The sequence below is a fragment of the Saccopteryx leptura genome, chromosome 3, assembly GCF_036850995.1.
Source record: "Saccopteryx leptura isolate mSacLep1 chromosome 3, mSacLep1_pri_phased_curated, whole genome shotgun sequence".
In the NCBI taxonomy this organism is placed as follows: domain Eukaryota; kingdom Metazoa; phylum Chordata; class Mammalia; order Chiroptera; family Emballonuridae; genus Saccopteryx; species Saccopteryx leptura.
Window position 1 is genome coordinate 9,623,997 of NC_089505.1, and position 21,440 is coordinate 9,645,436.

At 42.6% G+C, this 21,440-nt stretch overlaps 1 protein-coding gene across 3 annotated transcripts in view; it reads right to left on the reverse strand.

Moving 5' to 3' along the window:
* TULP4 (TUB like protein 4) overlaps positions 1–21,440 on the reverse strand; it is a 185,093-nt gene that overhangs the window by 54,706 nt on the left and 108,947 nt on the right. For 2 of the 3 annotated variants that reach the window (XM_066372932.1, XM_066372933.1), the window contains exons 3-4: positions 18,010–18,138; positions 4,033–4,194 (exon numbers count right to left, since the gene is read on the reverse strand). In XM_066372932.1, coding sequence (XP_066229029.1) covers positions 4,033–4,194; positions 18,010–18,138 — 291 coding nt within the window. The remainder of the gene's footprint in view (positions 1–4,032; positions 4,195–18,009; positions 18,139–21,440) is intronic. The other variant, XM_066372934.1, reaches the window with a different exon arrangement.

Consider the following 21,440-nt stretch of genomic DNA (forward strand, 5'->3'; position numbering starts at 1 on the left):
CGCACCCTAATAATATGCACCCTGACCAGGGATCGAACCCACAACCTCGGCGTATCAGGACAACACTCTAACCAACTGAGCATCCTGGCCAGAGCAATTTTTCTATTGTTTTTCTATTTTTCATTTCATTTTACTTGGGCTCTAATCATTGTTTTCTTCCTTCTGCTAACTTTGGATTGTCTGTTATTTATTTTACTAGTTCTTTGAGGTGTAAAGTTGGATTGTTTGAAATCTGTCTTCAATTTTTATATTTGTAATGTCTGAATATGAGCATAACAAAAATTGAGGGAAGACCCTGGTCAGATAACTCAGTTAGTTAGAGCATCTTCCTGACATGCTGAGGTCGCAAATTCAATCCCTGGTCAGGGCACATACAAGAATCAGCCAATGATGGCATGTACACGTGAAAAAGAGATTGATGTTTCTCTCTCCCTTCCTAAGTCAATAAAAAAACAGCTGCGGAAGATTACCCCAAATGTCACCTCTAAACTCTCTACATCAGGATTTGAAAGAGAAGAATCCATGGATGGAATCTATGAGCTACCAAAATTCTACGCAAAACAATGCATATAATCATGTATGTGTATGTGCACAGTTTTCTAAGGAATAGGCTCCCAATTTCTATTTGATATTCAAGTTGTCTACAACTCCCAAAGGGTATATAAATCACCACTTTAGAATAAAGAAAATACATGACAAATAGGAAAAAATGGGGACTTCAAACTCACAGCTTATTAAACAGTACTGCTTATATTTTAAAGAGTTAACAGGAAGCAGCCTAAAATCCCATTATGAACAGAACTATCTCAAGATGTGAGGAGGTGGTTTCACCGTGGAGGCTGTATAACTACACGAAGGGCACGCGTTGTCCAGGGGACAGGAAGAGACACAGTGGCCTCTTGCAGTCCACACCTTGAGACTGTGCAGGCACCACTTTAAACATACATTACTATCATTAGGCTGTCTTCATTCTTTCTCGTATTTTTTTTAATTTTTGAGAGACAGCGTGAAGAAGACAGGAAGGGAGAGCGAGGGTGAGAGGCATCAACTCATAGTTGCTTTCGCTTTAGCTGTACAATGAGCTTCTTCCACGTGCCTTGATGGGGGCTGTGGCAGCATGCTCTTGCTCAAGCCAGCGACCTTTGGGCTCAAGCTGGTGAGCTTTGGGATCACGTGGACAATATTCCCTTGCTAGCCAGCCACCTCACACTGATGAGCCCATGCTCAGAGCCAGTGACCCCAGGGTTTCGAACCAGTGATCCCAGCAGTCTGGGTTAACGCTTTATCCACTGCACTTCCACTGATCAAGCCATACTCTTTGCATCAAAAATTTTCAAAACAAGAGAGATACGTGTGACAGAGATGAAAAGGGAATATTATCTTTCTATGTCTCAGTTCAAACTTGACCCACAAAGGTATCCCATACCTTTCTTCTCCGTGTTCAGTTCTTCCAAGGACCCTCCTTGCAAGTGACCTACTGCCTTTTAAAGCAGACAGCGAGCACTTTCCTTGAACAGCTCTTGCCCATTAGCCTGAAGTACAGAACCAGGAAGGGCAGTCGTGGGGACAGAAGTTGTGGGCCAGGAGCCCAACCACCCGCCAACGCCACTCTCTCGGCTTCCCAAAGGGTCAAAGAAACCAAGCCCCAGTGCCTGGCTTGGAAGCTGCAGCCTGTTTCCACTGTCATGCCCATAACACCAAGCTGCCTGCTAGCTCAGCGACTTTTCCAGGACGCAGCACATGCTGCCGTGTCTGTCTCCTCAATGACTGCTTGTACCTCAAAGACGGGCCAAGCCTGACTGGCTGTGCCCCCAGCATCTCCGGGTCTGGTGCCTATCACACTCTGGTGTGCAGTCTGCCGGAGACACTGGGGGCACAGCTCAGCCGGGGGCTGTGACAAAAGCCTGGCGGGTTCCACCAGTCTAGGCCAGGGAAGAATGCGAAGCCAAGACTTCCACTTATCTATCGTTAAGTGACTTCACTTGTTTCTTCACTTGATCATTACAAAACCCTGGGGATTAGGCTTCTGTGTCACATCCTTGTCACAGAGGAGGAGCCGCAGGAAGAGGTCAGTGACCATGCAAGTAAGGGATTGTGGCCCGTTTCCCTTTGAGGAGACTCTACGGACAGTACAAAGCTACAAAATAAAACGTTGTCATACATAAACCCAAATGCTTCATTTGGACACACGCATGTTACTGATAATCAGAGGCCTTTGGGGGAGGGCAAGGGAAAAAATGTAGAGCTGAGATAATCTTTCTAGAATTCTCACAACGCTAAGTTTTTTTTGTTTTGTTTGTTTTGTATTTTTCTGAAGTTGGAAACGGGGAGGCAGTCAGATTCCCGCATGCGCCCGACCGGGATCCACCCAGCATGCCCACCAGGGGGCGATGCTCTGCCCATCTGGGGCGTCGCTCTGTTGCAACCAGAGCCATTCTAGCGCCTGAGAAAGAGGCCATGGAGCCATCCTCAGCGCCCAGGCCAACTTTGCTCCAATGGAGCCCTGGCTGCGGGAGGGGAAGAGAGAGACAGAGAGGAAGGAGAGGGGGAGGGGTAGAGAAGCAGATGGGCGCTTCTCCTGTGTGCCCTGGCCGGGAATCGAACCTGGGACTCCTGCACGTCAGGCCGATGCTCTACCACTGAGCCAACCGGCCAGGGCTAGAATTCTCACAACTCTAAGTTTGAGAAGAATAAAATACTGACCATTTCTACTTGAAAAAATGGAAACATGAAACATATAGTGACTAGAGGAAAGCAATTCAGTAAAAGAAAAGTGATTCAAAATAAAAGTAATAGTTCCATATTATACCACTTACTTTTACTAAATTACACTGCAACTTCTGGTATGACCTGTTCCTGCATTTTAAGGATTCTAATGTACTTGGAAAACACAAGTTTTATATTTACAAAGATTTTAACTAGTCAACACAGTATTTAAAAATCCATGATCAATAGATAATTTTATTAGATTATTACATATTGTTTTATCATGAAAGTAGAACAGGCACATTAAAGAAAATTTTGAGGTTGTTTTTAAAAACTGACCCAGAGGCTCATCACCATAGAATCACAATGTGCTCACGGCAGGTGGAGGACGTGCTCCCTTCCTTCTAGTTCCTCACACCACACACGCAGTTTCTCCCGGGTGTTTACGATGTGGTCATCACACCACATTTACCACTTAGAATCCTGACTTTTTCTCTTAGCGTTTTATCATAAGAGCTCTTCTAGATCACTACACCATCTGTTTAACCACAATCTATAATTTAAGTAACTCCTATGTAATACTTTAAGTGGTTACACCACAGTTTACTTAACCATCCTATTTTTAAACAAATAGGCTACTGCCAAATTTTTACTACCATAAAGAATGCTTTAATGAACAGCTGTTATTTTCTTCCCTTTGTTCCTTTTAGATAAATTCCTAAAGTATATTAACAGGTCAAAGTGGACGACATTTTTTTTAAGACTTTTGACATACTCTACACCAAAATGCTTTCTTAAATATCCAATACACTCTGGTACTAGCAATGAATGAGAATGCTTATTTGATTGTATTCTTATCAATAATCAAAATCATCTGTATTAATCACTAGTTTTGCTAGTAAGTGAAAACATATCCTTGCTGTGCTATTTTGCATTTTTTCCCTGAGAATACTTTTTTACTATATGATTACTGACTAGTTAAATTTTTTTTAAATGATTATTTATGTCCATTATCCACTTATCAATGGGCTTTTTATATTGATTTAAAACTAAATTTGTCTCAATATATTCTGTAATTAAAATGTTAATCCAATATTAACACATTGGTGGGAAATAATATTTTTCCAGTCTATGGTTCATTTCAAATTTTCATTTTAATATTTATATGTACACTGTCATTGTCCTTTCCCTTTATGGTTCTTTAAAAGGCTTTGGAGCCAACCCCCCACCCCTTCTCCCTCCCCCTTGTGGTAGGTAATGTCTAACTCATTTCCTCCTGAGCTTTCAGGGTTTTAACATTACACACCCATATTCAAGATGTATTACCTGCTGGTCATCAGGAGTCCATATGCCACATGTGATTTGACTTTCCAAGTTGATCTCAGATGACCAATGTCTTTGTCCACTGACAGAACCAACCAGGACAAACCCATCTCGATATGAAATAAGCGCTTGAGTCCCATCGTGGCTCCACGTGAAATCACTCACCTTTGAGACACACAGAGACAAAAGCGGTCAATTTGTAACCTTAAAGGGGAAGCACTTTTATAAAAAATTAGATAGAGTCATTAATTTAGCCTTTGGCTAAGATCAAGATGGCTTTAAAGAGAACAAATGTCAATATATTTTTGTATTATAACAATATTATATAATGTAAAAGACATCATTTGAAAAGCATGTGTCAGGGTGGTGCGAATGATAAACCTTGTAAAGACCCTCTGTGGGAGGTAACATCATGTTCATTTTACAGAGAAAATAGGCACAGATGGTATAACCAAAACTGGCAAGACCTTTTGTAAACACATGGTTTCATTTCTCTTGAGTCAATACCTACAAGTACAATTAACTGCTGGTTCATATGGTATTTAATTGAATAAGAAACTACCACACTGTTTCCCAAAGTGGTAGTATCACTTTGCACTCATCAGTAGTAGGAGAGATCCACACTTAGTGTTGTTGGTCTTTCTATTTTAGCTACCCCAGTAGCTGTGTAATGACATGACCTGCATTTTAGTTTTCATTACCCCACTGACTAGTAACTTGAGCACAATTGCATATGCGTATTGATCATCTGTACATCATCTTTTGAGACATGTCTGTTCAAATCCCTTGCCATATGCATCAATTCACATATATGTATGTTGACCTATTCATACATGTCAAGAAGTTGGCCTTCGCCTGACCAGGCAGTGGTGCAGTGGATGCAGCATCGGACTGGGATGCGGAAGACCCAGGTTCAAGAACCCGATGTCGCCAGCTTGAGCGTGGGCTCATCTGGTTTGAGCAAAGCTCATCAGCTTGGACCCAAGGTCGCTGGCTCAAGCAAGGGGTTACTCGGTCTGCTGAAGGCCCATGGTCAAGGGACATATGAGAAAGCAATCAATGAACAATTAAGGTGCCACAACAAAAACCTGATGATTGATGTTTCTCATCACTCTCCGTTCCTGCCTGTCTGTCCCTATCTATCCATCTCTCTGATTCTCTCTGGGGGAAAAAAAAAGAAGTTGGCTTTCAAATTGTGCTGTGAAAATTCTAAATACAATCTGGTTTGCCTTTTCATTTTCTCGGTGGTATCTTTCAAAGAGTAAAGATTCTACATTTTTAAGTCTAGTACCAATGTTTTCTTTCATGGTTCATGCTTCTTCTATCTGATCCAAGGAACTTTTTCCTAACCCGGGCTTGCAAATCTGAGGTTTCCAGAAGTTTAACTTTTACATTTATGTCTGTGATTCCCTTCGAGTTAATTTTTGTAAAGGATGAGAGATAAAAATCAAGGTTCCTTTTTTTCTTTCAAAATACAGATCACCAGTTGTCTCAGCACATTGGTCAGACTGCTCTTCCCTAACTGAAATACCCGGGCATTATAAAATCACCTTTGGCTAACTTGTAACCTACAGTATCTACAGTTGTGTCCAACTTTTAATTTATAAAATTGTTTATTTCGGTTTTCTCTTTCTCCTCTTAATCAGTCTTGCCAGCCGTTTGTCTATGTTGTTAATTTGTTTTCAAAGAACAAATTTACTTGTTTATTTCCTCCACTGTATCACTTTTCCTATTGCATTAATTTCCACTTTTAAAAATGATCTATTTTTATTGTATTTACTGTTGCTCATTTGGTAACTGTAAGAAAGGCAGATACTTATCTGATTAATGATCCTTAGATTATATTAGAAGAATAGAATTTTATTTCTTTCTAATATAAATAAGGACATAAATTTCTCTCATATTACCACTTTAATTCTATCTCACAAATTTATTTATTTTTTTGTATTTTTCCGAAGCTGGAAACGGGGAGGCAGTCAGACAGACTGCTGCATGCACCCGAATGGGATCCACCCAGCATGCCCACCAGGGGGCGATGCTCTGCCCATCTTGGGGCGTTGCTCTGCCGCAATCAGAGCCATTCTAGCGCCTGAGGCAGAGGCCACAGAGCCATCCTCAGCGCCCAGGCAAACTTTGCTCCAGTGGAGCCTTGGCTGCGGGAGGGGAAGAGAGAGACAGAGAGGAAGGAGAGGGGGAGGGGTGGAGAAGCAGATGGCCGCTTCTCCTGTGTGCCCTGGCCTGGAATCGAACCTGGGACTCCTGCATGCCAGGCTGACGCTCTACCACTGAGCCAACCGGCCAGGGCCTCTCACAAATTTTGATATGTGACTTCATCATCATCCAGATCTAGGACTTTACAAATTTCCATAAAATTTATTCTTTAACCCATGAGCTACTTAACAATGCGCTTTAAAGTGACCAAATTTCACATGACCCCATGGTCGCTGGCTTGTGCAAGGGATCACTGGCTCTTCTGGAGCCACCAGTCAAGGCACATATGAGAAAGCAATTAATGAGCAACTAAGGTGATGCAACTATGGGTTAATGCATCTCATCTCTCTCCCTTACTGTCTGTTCCTCTTCTTCTCGCTCTCTCTAAAAAACAAAATTATCAAATTTCAACAATTTCTTAGATTTATCTTTTTTTTAATAACTTCTAACCTAGTTGCATTGTATTCAGAAATCATGGTCTATTAAGCATGATACCTACCAATGGAATTTTGTTGAGGTTTTATTTATACCCTAAAACAGGGGTTGGCAAACTGGCCAGTGGGCCAAGTCTGTCCTACCACCCATTTCTGTATAACCTATAAACTGAGAATGGTTTAAAATGGTGAAGGAAGAAATAAATAGAAGAATGATATTTTGTTATATATGAAATCATAACATTCAAATCTTAGTGTCTATAAATAAAGTTTTACATTTCATCAGTGGAAGTTTTCTGGAAAATCATATTATTTTTTGTTACGTAGTAATTACATAATAGCCTCAATTGTGGCTCCTAGCCCACAAAGCCTTAAAAATTTACTATCTGGAGACCACACCTAGAGAACAGAGGCCACCACACTCAGTGGACTCCAGTGGCCAAAACCTTCTTTTACACAGAAATGAGAAGGCAGAGAAATGCAACACAAATGAAGCAAGAGAAATCCCCAGAAAAGGACCTGAATGAGTCAGATATAACCAAATTACCAGATGCAGAGTTTAAAATAACAATTGTTAGGATGTTCAAAGATCTTAGAACAACAATAGATGGTAATTACAAACACCTAAATAAAGAGATAACAAATATAAAAAAAGACATTGAAATAATAAAAAAGAATCAGTCAGAAATGACAAATACAATATCAGAAATTAAGAACACAATGGAAGGAATTAAAAGCAGGATGGATGAAGCTGAGAATCGAATCAACGAGTTAGAGGACAAGATAAATGAAGGCACAAAAGCAGAGCAGAAAAAAGAAAAGAGACTCAAAAAGTCTGAGGAAACTCTAAGAGAGCTCTGTGACAACATGAAGAGAAATAACATCCGCATCATAGGGGTTCCTGAAGAAGAAGAGAAAGAACAAGGGATAGAGACTTTGTTCAAACATATCAAAGCTGAAAACTTCCTTCAATTAAGGCAGGAAAATGTCTCACAAGTTCAAGAAGCACAGAGAACTCCATTAAAGAGAAACCCAAAGAAATCTACACCAAGACACATCATAATTAAAATACCAAGGCTAAGTGATAAAGAGAAAATATTAAAAGCCGCTAGAGAAAAAAAGGCTATCAACTACAAAGGAGCCCCCATAAGGATGACTTCTGACTTCTCAACAGAAACACTTGAGGCCAGAGGGAATGGCAAGAAATATTCAAAGTAATGCAGAACAAGAGCTTACAACCAAGACTACTTTTTATCCAGCAAGGCTATCATTTAAAATTGAAGGAGAAATAAAAAGCTTTCCAAACAAAAAAAACCTCAAGGAATTCACTACAACCAAACCAATGCTACAAGAAATGCTAAGGGGCCTGTTGTAAACAGATCAAAGGAGAAAAAGAATATAGCAAAAGAGAAATACAGTTTTAAAGAATAAAATGGCAGGGCCTGACCTGTGGTGGCGCAGTGGATAAAGCGTCGACCTGGAAATGCTGAGGTCGCCGGTTCAAAACCCTGGGCTTGCCTGGTCAGGGCACATATGGGAGTTGATGCTTCCTGCTCCTCCCCCTTCTCTCTCTCTGTCTCTCTCTCCTCTCCCTCTCTCTCTCCTTTCTAAAATGAATAAATTAAAAAAAAGAATAAAATGGCAATAAACAAATACATATCAATAACTTTAAATGTAAATGGATTAAATGATCCGATCAAAAGACATAGGGGATAAGAAAACAGAACCCATACATATGCTGTCTATAAGAGACACACCTTAAAACAAAAGATGCACAAAGACTGAAGATAAAAGGATGGAAAAAAAAATATTTCATGCAAATGGAAATGAAAAATAAGCTGGGGTAGCAATACTTCTATCAGACAAAATGAACTTGAGATTGAGATTTGTTTGGAGGTTCTAGCAGGGGAGCGCAGCTACTCGTATACCCTTGACCGAGCACGCAGCTTCAGGAGGGACACACATGGAGCGGTGAGGGAGGAAGGGGACACCCGCCTAGCCAGCCAGATCAGCCGAATCAAACCTGGCGATCAATGGGGTGACAGATGTCGCAGCCAGATCGCCCTCACATCTGACAAAATGAACTTTAAAACAAAGGCTATAGAAGAGATAAAGGAGGTCACTACGTAATGATAAAGGGAGCAATCCAACAGGAAGATATAACCATTATAAATATCTACGCACCTAATATAGGAACACCTAAATATATAAAGCAGACTTTAATGGATTTAAAGGGCGAGATCAACAGCAATACTATAATAGTAGGGGATTTTAATACCCCACTAACATCACTAGATAGATCCTCAAGAAAGAAAATTAACAAAGAAACAGCAGACTTACAGGACACACTAGATCAACTCAATTTTACAGATATCTTCAGAGCCTTTCAACCTAAAGCAGCAGAATATACATTCTTTTCATGTGCTCATGGTACATTCTCTAGGATAGACCACTTGTTAGGGCACAAAAGCAGTCTCAACAAATTTAAGAAGATTAAAATCATATTAAGCACTTTCTCTGATCACAATGGCATGAAACTAGAAATCAACCACAATAGAAAAACTGAAAAATACTCAAACACTTGGAAACTAAATAGCATGTTATTAAATAACGAATAGATTAACAATGAGATCAAAGAAGAAATAAAAAAACTCCTAGAAATGAACGATAATGAGCATACATCAACTCAAAATTTATGGGACACAGCGAAAGCAGTCCTGAGAGGAAAGTTCATAGCATTACAGGCATACTTAAAAAGCTAGAAAAAGCTCAAATAAACAACTTGACCCTGCATATAAAAGAACTAGAAAAAGAACAGGAAGTAAAGCCCAGAGGTAGTAGAAGGGAGGAAATAATAAAGATCAGAGCGGAAATAAATGACATAGAGGCTAAAGAAACAATACAGAGGATCAATGAAACCAGAGGCTGGTTCTTTGAAAAGGTAAACAAGATCGATGAACCTTTAACCAGACTCACCAAGAAAAAAAGAGAAGACTCAAATAAATAAAATTAGAAATGAGAGTGGAGCAATAACTGACACAACAGAAATACAAAATATTGTAAGAAAATACTATGAAGAACTGTATGCCAAAAATCTTGACAACCTAGATGAAATGGACAAATTCCTTGAAACATATAATCTTCCAAAAATCATTCTGGAAGAATCAGAAAACCTAAACAGACCGATTACAACAAATGAGATCGAAACAGTTATCAAAAAACTCCCAAAAAAGAAAAGTTCTGGGCCTGATGGCTTCACAAGTGAATTCTACCAAATATTCAAAGAAGAACTAAATCCTATCCTTCTCAAGCTATTTCAAAAAATTTAAGAGGAAGGAAGAATTCCAAGCTCCTTTTATGAGGCGAGCATAATTCTGATTCCAAAACCAGGCAAAGACAACACAAAGAAAGAAAATTATAGGCCAATATCCCTGATGAATTTAGATGCTAAAATCCTCACAAAATATTAAACCAGATCCAGTAATATATGAAAGAAATCATACACCATGATCAAGTAGGATTTATTCTGGGGAGGCAAGGCTGGTACAATATTCGCAAATCAATCAATGTGATTATCACATAAACAAAAGGAAGGAGAAAAACCACATGATAATTTCAACAGATGCAGAAAAAGCATTTGATAAAATCCAGCACCCATTAATAATCAAAACTCTCAGCAAAGTGGGAATACAGGGAACATACCTCAACATGATAAAGGCCATCTATGACAAACCCACAGCCAACATCATACTCAATGGGCAAAAATTAAAAGCAATCCCCTTAAGATCAGGAACAAGGCAGGGGTGCCCCCTTTCACCACTCTTATTCAACATAGTTCTGGAAGTCCTAGCCACAGCAATCAGACAAGAAAAAGAAGTAAAAGGCACCCAAATTGGAAAAGAAGAAGTAAAACTATCATTATTTGCAGATGATAAGATATTGTATATAGAAAACCCTAAAGTCGCAGTCAAAAAACTACTGGACCTGATATATGAATTCAGCAAGGTGGCAGGATATAAAATTAATACTCAGAAATCAGAGGCATTTTTATACACCAACAATGAACTGTCAGAAAGAGTAATTAAGGAAGCAATCCCCTTCCCCATTGCAACCAAAAAACTAAAGTACCTAGGAATAAATTTAACCAGGGAGATTAAAGACTTGTACTCGGAAAATTATAAAACATTGATAAAAGAAATCAGGGAAGATACAAACAAGTGGAAGCATATACCGTGCTCATGGTTAGGAAGAATAAACATCATTAAAATGTCTATATTACCCAAAGCAATTTATAAATTCAATGTAATTCCAATTAAAATACCAATGACTTACTTCAAAGATATAGAACACATAGTCCAAAAATTTATATGGAACCAAAAGAGAACACGAATAGCCTCAGCAATCTTGAAAAGGAAGAATAAAGTGGGAGGTATCACACTTCCAGATATCAAGTTATACTACAAGGCCATTGTACTCAAAACAGCCTGGTACTGGCATAAGAACAGGCATATAGATCAACAGAACAGAACAGAGAACCCAGAAATAAACCCACACCTTTATGGACAACTGATATTTCACAAAGGAGGTAAGAGCATACAATGGAGTAAAGACAGCCTCTTCAACAAATGGTGTTGGGAAAATTGGACAGCTACCTGCAAAATAATGAAACTAGACCACCAATTTACACCATTCAAAAAAATAAACTCAAAATGGATAAAGGACTTAAATGTAAGCATAAAACCATAAGCATCTTAGAAGAAAATATAGGCAGTAAGCTCTCTAACATCTCTCGCAGAAATATGTAATATTTGCCGATTTATCCCCACAGGCAAGTGAAAAGACAGGATAAACAAATGGGACTATATCAAACTAAAAAGCTTTTGCAAAGGCTAAAGACAATAAGAACAGAATAAAAAGACAAACTACACAATGGGAGAACATATTAGACAATACGTCTGATAAGGATTTAGTAACCAAAATTTATAAAGAACTTGTAAAACTCAATACCAGGAAGATAAACAATCCAATCAAAAAATGGGCAAAAGAAATGAATAGACACTTCTCCAAAGAGGACATACAGATGGCCAACAGGCATATGAAAAAATGCTCAACATCACTAATCATTAGAGAAACGCAAATTAAAACCACAATGAGATATCATCTCACACCAGTCAGAAAGGCGCTCATCAACAAAACAACACAGAAAAAGTGCTGGCGAGGATGTGGAGAAAAGGGAACCCTCCTGCACTGCTGGTGGGAATGCAAACTGGTGCAGCCACTGTGGAAAACAGTATGGAGATTCCTCAAGAAATTAAAAATCAGGCCCTGTCCGATTGGCTCAGTGGTAGAACGTCGGCCTGGCGTGCAGGAGTCCCGGGTTCGATTCCCGGCCAGGGCACACAGGAGAAGCGTCCATCTGCTTCTCCACCCCTCCCCCTCTCTTTCCTCTCTGTCTCTTTCTTCCCCTCCCACAGCCAAGGCTCCACTGGAGCAAAGTTGGCCCGGACACTGAGGATGGCTCTGTGGCCTCTGGCTCAGGCGCTAGAATGGCTCTGGTTGCAACAGAGCTACGCCCCAAATGGGCAGAACATTGCCCCCCTGGTGGGCGTGCCGGGTGGATCCCAGTAGGGCGCATGCGGGAGTCTGTCTGACTGCCTCCGTTTCCAAATTCAGAAAAAAAAAAATTAAAAATCATACTGCCTTTTGACCCAGCTATACCACTTTTAGGAAAATACCCCAAGAACACCATAGCACTGTTTCAAAAGAAGAAATGCACCCCCATGTTTATGGCAGCATTGTTCACAATAGCAAAGATCTGGAAACAGCCCAAGTGTCAGTCAGTGGACAAGTGGATTAAAAAGCTTTGGTACATATATACTATGGAATACTACTCAGCCATAAGAAATGATGACATCGGATCATTTACAATAACATGGATGGACCTTGATAACATTATACTGAGTGAAATAAATCAGAAAAAACTAAGAACTAAATGACTCCATACATAGGTGGGACATAAAAATAAGACTCAGAGACATGGACAATAGTATGGGGGTTACAGGGTGGGGGGGAGGAGAGGGAGAAGGTTGGGGGAGGGGAGGGGCACAAAGAAAACCAGTTAGAAGGTGACTGAAGACAATTGGACTTTGGGTGATGGAAATGCAGCATAATCGAATGTCAAAATAACCTGGAGATGTTCTCTCTGAACATATGTAGCCTGATTTATCAATGTCACCCCATTAAAATTAATAAAAATAAAATAAAATAATGCTAATAATAAAAAAAATTACTATCTGCACCTTCACAAGAAAGTTAACAGAACCCTAGAACATGATCAGTTTTTGTAAATGTTTTATGTGTATTTGAAAAAAATGTATGTTCTCTTATTGGTGGATTCAGAATGTATACACGTCCATTAGGTCAAGCGTATTAACTGTGTTGTTCAGATCTTCTAATATCTTTGTTGATGTGTGTTTTTGTTGAAACCTCTGAGTATATCAATGAATTTATCAAATTTCCCTTTCAGTTCTATTTTCTTCATAAATTTTTAAGCTATCATTATTAATAGGTATATACATATTTAAAATAGCTTCTTGGCAAATAAACTAAAGTTTTTATCACCATGTATTATCCTTTATAAACCAAACATTGCTTTCGGTCTATGTAAAATCTATTTTAGCTGATAGAACTATTAGCTACTTCAGCTTTTCTTATTACTTGATATTTGTCTAATGTATCTTTTCCATTCTTTCAAACTTGCATATGCTTTTAAGTTTTAAGTGTGGTTCTTAATAGTGTATAGTCATGTTTTTAAAAAATATAATCTGCCAAACATTATCTTTTGATTTGTGAATTTAGTCATTTATTTTTATTCTAATTAGTTATACTTGGTCCTGCTTTCTTATCACCTTAAGTTTCTGTCTCAGTTTACACTGCCTTTCTCTCTCATCTCTGCTTACTAACATAAAACGTTGGTACCTACAGCGTTCACCATTGTTTATATTTAGAAATGTACTTTCTTTAAAATTTGTGACATTAAAAAATAATAAGAAAATTTGTGATGTTACTAAAAATACCACATTTCAGGAAATAATAAAATAAATGAATGCAAACCAAAGGGACACGAACTTTTTGCTGCTTTGCCAGCTGGGGTTATGAGTTGACGCCGAATGATCAGCAATCTGCAGTGCGACAATGGCAAGGATTTGCGAGAAAAGTCTTTAACAGCTAGCTGGTTTGGTTACTGGAAAAAGTTGTTTTCTTGGGTAAATTCAGAACCTTGATTTCACTGGTCTTATGCTTTAACCAATTACACTACCTAGTTTTCCTTAAGAACTTAAAACATGTTTTAGAGACAACACATTAATTCTGCAAATAAATTTGAAAAGTCTTTCCTTCCACTTTGTAAAAATAACGCTTCTATTTACATGCATTTTAACTCATTGATCTTGCACAATACTTGTACTAAAAGGAAAAAGATCTTAGTAGAAGGCTAATAGTCATTTAAAAGAATCTCGTCCAAGACACCACCAATCTTACAGTCCCAAAAATGGAAACAGGATGTTTACATGAACTAACTGGGTTGATTACATTAGGTCAGCAGAGTGATGAGAACATGTCACAACTGAAAGAAGCAAAAGCAAAAACAGTTGTGCCCAGTGCTGTAAAGAAGGTGAGCAGCAAGCCCCTCCCACTGCTGTCTTTCAGTTGCAGAGGGTCCCCGTGCTCTCCTCGTTCCACTAACCAGTGTGCTCAGACACGGGCTGGCTGAGGCTGAGCAGGGCCCGGGGATAGCTTTATCTTAGACCTGCCTCAGGGACTAACACTATGAAAATATGCATGCACTATTCCAGACTCAATCATTTCCTAAAAGAGAAACTCTTAAAGCATCACTTAGCTCAGGGGTCTCAAACTCGCGGCCCGCCGAACAATTTTGTGCGGCCTGCAGACTAATCCACGGGCTTACTTAATTTTATCCAAAATATTTTGAACTTCGTGGATTAGTCTGCGGGCCGCACAAAATTGTTCGGCGGGCTGCATGCGGCCCGCGAGTTTGAGACCCCTGATTAGCTTTTGCCAGATGTTTGATTATTTTGTCTCAATGAAAGGCATGTTATATAACAAGGATCACCTGTCATTTCTTCTAAAGAGTATTATTTTCTCTTAGCAGATTTCAAGGATCTTCCTCTTCCAAGTCACAAACTGCCCTGCCTCCCCCAGAGACCGTTTCCGGGGCACAGAGCCTCCGCACCCTCCGCCGCTGATTCCCCCTCACCAAAATGTGTTCTCTGCTCAGATCTGACTTCTCCACAATTAAAAGCAACCATACCTCCTCAAAATGTAGGCATTTAATGATGACAACTGCTCAATGGGTCTTGCAATGTGTAGAATCAGATCCAAAAAGTAAAATTATATAAAAGCATGAATCAGAGTACAAGATACCCTTTATGCTGGTAGAACCCAGCAGGCACAGGCATTTGTGACATTCTCAGTGATCCATGTAAGCTCATTCACCCACAAGTCTGAATTCAGCCTTCCTTTCTTCTTTCTAACATGTCTGCTTGCATCGAATTCTGAATGACAAGAAAAGCTGAGGAATATGATGGTGGTAGAGACCACACAGCTGTTGCCTCTACCGAGGGTTTTCCAATTCAGTGCACTTTTGTCCCTTGATGCCAGGAAGCACCTTTCCTGGGTGTTATGTACTTTGTGAGAAGGAAAGTGCGCAGGCTGGCAACCCGATGTGGTCACACCTGAGTAACGGAGGGGTAGGAGGGAGATCTCTCGGGCATCTCCCATCTAAAGTCTGATCTTAGAATAATAGGGAATACAGTAAAGGTACAGCAGAATTGAAACAATTAAATATGCACTCTGGGAAGCAGGAATAAAAACATGAAGCAACTAAACAGTATTGCTACCTCAAAAATGTTGGAACAATCAATATATTATGAATGCAATACACGCATTTCTGCTAAAAGAGAAAAGTTTTTGTCAGGAAATGAGGCAGTGTGATACAGCACTTTGGACTCAAACCTGAGTTCAAGTTCTGCTTCTGCACCCGTGAGCTTATTTAACAGCATCTCCTGAAAGGGTTCCTGTGGAGACTGAGCCAACACGTGGACGGGAGGCACTGAGCTGGCATCCCCGGCTCCCGGTCACTGCAGCTCTCTGGGTAACACTTTAAGGACCTCATGCTGTCCTAATGAAACCACGTCTCACCTGACCATGGGGCGCTTCTGAGGAAAGAGTTCACACCTTGGTGAACAGGAAAATTACAGCACCTTAGAGACTCTTCCGGGCAAATTCAGAGAAGTGTCTGCAGGAAGCCATGAGGATCGCTGCCTCCAGACCTGAGGCGAGTCTCTGGTGATGGCATCATGGAGACTATTCTAGGGCAGGTGGGTTCTATGCTCGGGTGCTATAGAGGCACTAGCACCTCATAATTCTGTAGACACTCTAACAACTTCTGGAGAAGAATATCCTATGCAGACAATGCCACAAGCATTCCCCACGTTTAGTCTTCCTTAGTCCCAGTAATCCTCTGGGGCAGGCACCGTGAGAGGCCCTATGTTACAGATGAGGGAATGAGGTACAGAGGGGTGTCTCCACTGAGGAGTCACCCACCAAGTGGCATTCTTGGCCTGCATGGTTTCACTCCAGAGCTCATGCTCTTTTTTTTTTTTTTTTTTTTTTTGGTATTTTTCTGAAGCTGGAAACGGAGAGAGACAGTCAGACAGACTCCCGCATGTGCCCGACCGGGATCCACCTGGCACACCCACCAGGGGGCGACGCTCTGCCCACCAGGGGGCAATGCTCTGCCCCTCCGGGGCGTCTCTCTGTTGCGACCAGAGCCACTCTAGCGCCTGGGGCAGAGGCCAAGGAGCTATCCCCAGCGCCAGGGCCATCTTTGCTCCAATGGAGCCTCGCTGCAGGAGGGGAAGAGAGACAGAGAGGAAGGAGAGGGGGAGGGGTGGAGAAGCAGATGGGCGCTTCTCCTGTGTGCCCTGGCCGGGAATCGAACCCGGGACTTCTGCACGCCAGGCTGACGCTCTACCACTGAGCCAACCGGCCAGGGCCAGAGCTTATGCTCTTGACCACAACATCCACCTCCTTGGTGACACAAACTTCTCATGGTCATGGACATTTCCATATCTGTGGCTCTATTAAGAAGGCTAATTAGTAGTCACATGGTAGGTTCTAACTCCTTTTTTTATCACTCTATGGAGGAATGCAGGAAACTAACATGACCTTTTCAGTCAGTCAAAAATATTATACTTACCCTATCAAATAAACAGACTCACAAAGAAAGAAAATTCTACTTTACCCAAAGGTAGATTTGTCTTGTGTGGTTACATCTTATAAAAATCCTCAATCTGCTAATAATAACTGCTAATACCTTTACTCCTTGCAGTGTTCTGTCGTGTCACTGGTCTCTTTCAGACTTGGGGAGCTCCCAGCTTACTTAAGCCACAGAGCAGAGAGGAAAGGGTGAGAACCCTGTCCTCAGAGACACGTAACGCCAGTCCCAGGGAAAGCATCTGGGCGAGGAGAGCAGCACAGTCGTCCTGAGGACTCGGTTCTGGAGCCCTACCTGCTCACCGCTGGGGACAGGTCACAGGGGAAGGTCACGCATCCTCAAGCACAGAAAAGGCGCTCCCTGCAGCCATCCCCACGCGGGAGGAAGAGCAGAGCTGTCCCCTGAGCCAGAGGCTTTATGGAGTGGGGTTTTAAATAGCACAGCTCCGCAGGGTGTCCTTGGAGCAACTATTTTCCTCTGAGGGGGACAAATCTTTATCAGAAAGGAGGAGCTGAGGGAGGACCACAGGCAGCTGTGCTAATTGAGACCTGACAGAAGAAAGTGTAGAAACTCCGCTGGTGAGTGGCTGGGAGAGAGCCGTGCGCTTCCAGCAAGAGACCCACGAGGCTTACGGCACAGGGAAAACACCCTGCCAACGGGAGCTAGCAAGTGATCTTCCAGGAGTGCTCCCCAGGCCCCCAATTTACCAGGCACTCCCCACACTGCGTGCAGAACAACTCACAGGGTTCATTAAAGCTCTAGAACGGAGCATCCTCACGGCAGCAGCACGGCTGAAGGGGAGGAAGTAGGATCCTTCTCCTGGTGATATGCCCAGGAAGACAAAAGGCGGGGTCCTCCTTCCACTTATCTCTACTCCCCGTTTCTGGGAAGAGCTTACTTTGGCCCTGGAACACGGGGGTCTGGGCTGCCTCTCCAGCAGCCTTCCACTGCAAGAGGCCCCGGCCCACGCGCCCAGCCCACGCGCCCAGCCCACGTGCCTGGGCCCTCTCCAGCTGCAGGAGGCCCCGGTCCACCCACCTGGGCCCCTCGGTCGTTGACCAGCTCCACAGACCACCTTCCTTCATACTGAATCCACACAAATATGCCTCCATCCGCGTCGCACGTGGCCAGCTTCTGGTAGGGCTCGTTCCACCTCACCAGCACAACCTAGGAAGAAACCAAGAAGGTATTTACCCCCAGGAAATGAACCAGTACGCCCGAATTACGCCCACCGAGAGCTCAAACTTCAGAACTAAACAGAATGCACAGTTAGAGGAAAAGACTGGGGGAGGGTGTGGGGATCAGGGAAGGGAACAGGGCATGGAACAGCGCGCGCGCGCGCGCGCACACACACACACACACACACACACACACACACACACACACACGGCAGAGTCACAGGGAACCAGACCCACATAAGGGCTTCCTGACAAATGATAAACTATACCATGAAAATGTCCATCGCTATAAAAACAGAGGGCCCAGAGGCCGTCTGTGCCCTGCCTCGCCTCTCACAAGTGCAAGGATCTCTCATCTGATGGTGTATATGATGGGAAAACAATTTTCACAAAATCTACAGTGTATCTGAATCAGGGTATTACTTATTTAGTGCAGAGAGAGGAAAAGATAGGTCTATTTAGTTTCACTTCCCCCCAGTGTGAAATTTCCCATCTCTTTTCCAGACTTTTATTTCCAAATAGTTCAGCATCTAAACAAGGCCAATTTGGAAAACATACACGTTTGAAATATCTAAGTTATTTAGGATTTACCACAGAGGAAAGAGGAAGAAATTTTAAGTTGCAAAAATGTCTGAGTATAAAAATTTAATTTTTAAATTTGAAAAATTTGCCTGACCAGGCGGTGACGCAATGGATAGAGCGTCGGACTGGGGATGCCGAGGACCCAGGTTCGAGACTCCGAGGTTACCAGCTTGAGCACGGGCTCATCTGGCTTGAGCAAAAAGCTCACCAGCTTGGACCCAAGGTCACTGGCTCAAGCAAGGGGTTACTCAGTTTGCTGAAGGCCCATGGTCAAGGCACATGAGAAAGCAATCAATGAACTAAGGTGTCGCAACAAATTTGAAAAATTCTGCACTTGGATAATCACTTTCATCGTCCTCAACTCTCACTCCCTCAACTGAAAGACAGGCCCTGTGGGGGGTGGTCTATGGAATTGGATAAATGCCTAAGGACAGCCCTCAGAGAGCCCAGGAGAACCTTTAAGGACATGGGCTATGACATCATCCCAGGAGCCCAGGAGCCACTGGGAGCCTGTGCTCATTGTGGTCAATGTTGCCTTAGTGTCGTCACCTGTCGGGCCCATGCTGGTGATCGTGTCGACTTAAGTCACTCAGTCAGACACTCAGCTCACACTTAGGCTCATGCTGTGTGATGCTGTGACAGATGCAAATATGGAGAAGATCTGGCCCACTCTTCCAAACAGTCCAGCTGGGAGCCGGGACATCCACAAATATGTGGACATAGACCAACGTGTGCCCGTCAAACTGGGACTATCAAACTAGGATCAGCAAGAGCACACTTGACGTTCATAAGAAAGCTCTGAATCCTGTCTCCTCCCAGGGCCTTGTGCCTAACAAACTACTAACCCATGTGAACACATCGCACCTGTATAAATGTGTCTCCAAATTCTAACTTATACCACTGACCCCTGAACAACACAGGGGGCTTGGGCACTGACCCTACTCAGTCAGAAATACACCTATACTTTCTGATTCCCCTGAACCTTAATTAACTACAGCTATCCATCAGTTTCCATGAGCGATCGGTTCCAGAACTGCAATATACCAACACCCATGTAGGCTCCAGGCCCCTGTATAAAACGGCACAGACTGATGCACAATCATTGGCCATCTGCATCTGCAGTTGGTAGAACTGTGGATGCAAAACCTGGGGGATAGAGACGGCTGACTATATATTTATTGGGAAAAAAAGCATATGGGTAAACTCATGCAGTTCAAACCTGTGTTGTTCGAGGGTCGATCGTGCAGCAGACTGTCAGGTACCTCCACAATGACCAGACCCCTCCTCATGCCATATCTGTGTCCAAAACACAGACCAACACAGAGGCCCAGTCACTTCTCAAAGTTGTATTATGGGCACACCTGATTTTAGGTCCTCAAGTTTGTTTTCAAGGCCCCAGAAAGGTGGGAGTGGTCCCTAGCATTGGTCCGCCATGCATATTGGTATTAGCAATAGTTGTAAGATACAAAATAAATTCCTCAGATTTTCAAGAGGATACTCTTACCCACTTCAAATACACTGCTCACAAACATCAGGAGATATTTTGTCGCTTCATATTCATTTTGAAATATCCCCTAATGTTTGTGAGCAGTATAGTTGCAAGAATCAGAGCTATGAGGTTGCAATGTTGAGAGATGACAAGCACAAGTCAAATCTAACCTAGTTGATGGCTCCCACGCCAAAGGCAACTTCCCTGGATGCGGACAGACCCCCAGCAGCCCATGCACCCACCCCTCTGCCGAGAGCGCCTCCTAACTCGGGTTCCTGCTCTGCGTGTGTGGCGCTCACACCGCCCACTGTGAGAGTGGTATCTGTCACTGCACACTCACCCTCCCTGCACACTGTGAGAGTGGTATCTGTCACTGCACACTCACCCTCCCTGCACACTGTGAGAGTGGTATCTGTCACTGCACACTCACCCTCCCTGCACACTGTGAGAGTGGTATCTGTCACTGCACACTCACCCTCCCTGCACACTGTGAGAGTGGTCACTGCACACTCACCCTCCCTGCACACTGTGAGAGTGGTATCTGTCACTGCACACTCACCCTCCCTGCACACTGTGAGAGTGGTATCTGTCACTGCACACTCACCCTCCCTGCACACTGTGAGAGTGGTATCTGTCACTGCACACTCACCCTCCCTGCACACTGTGAGAGTGGTCACTGCACACTCACCCTCCCTGCACACTGTGAGAGTGGTCACTGCACACTCACCCTCCCTGCACACTGTGAGAGTGGTCACTGCACACTCACCCTCCCTGCACACTGTGAGAGTGGTCACTGCACACTCACCCTCCCTGCACACTGTGAGAGTGGTATCTGTCACTGCACACTCACCCTCCCTGCACACTGTGAGAGTGGTATCTGTCACTGCACACTCACCCTCCCTGCACACTGTGAGAGTGGTATCTGTCACTGCACACTCACCCTCCCTGCACACTGTGAGAGTGGTATCTGTCACTGCACACTCACCCTCCCTGCACACTGTGAGAGTGGTATCTGTCACTGCATACTCACCCTCCCTGCAGAGCCATCCCGCTTGAGAAAAAGGACAGTCAGGGTCATCTCTGAATACCGACACACAGTCATTTTGAATATGTTGTGCCAAAGAGTAATATGTAATTAGAGGTTATGATCCTTAGTTATATTTTTTAACTATAAAAGGTTAATGAAAACTATTTCAACAGGTTATTTTCAACTCCCAAAG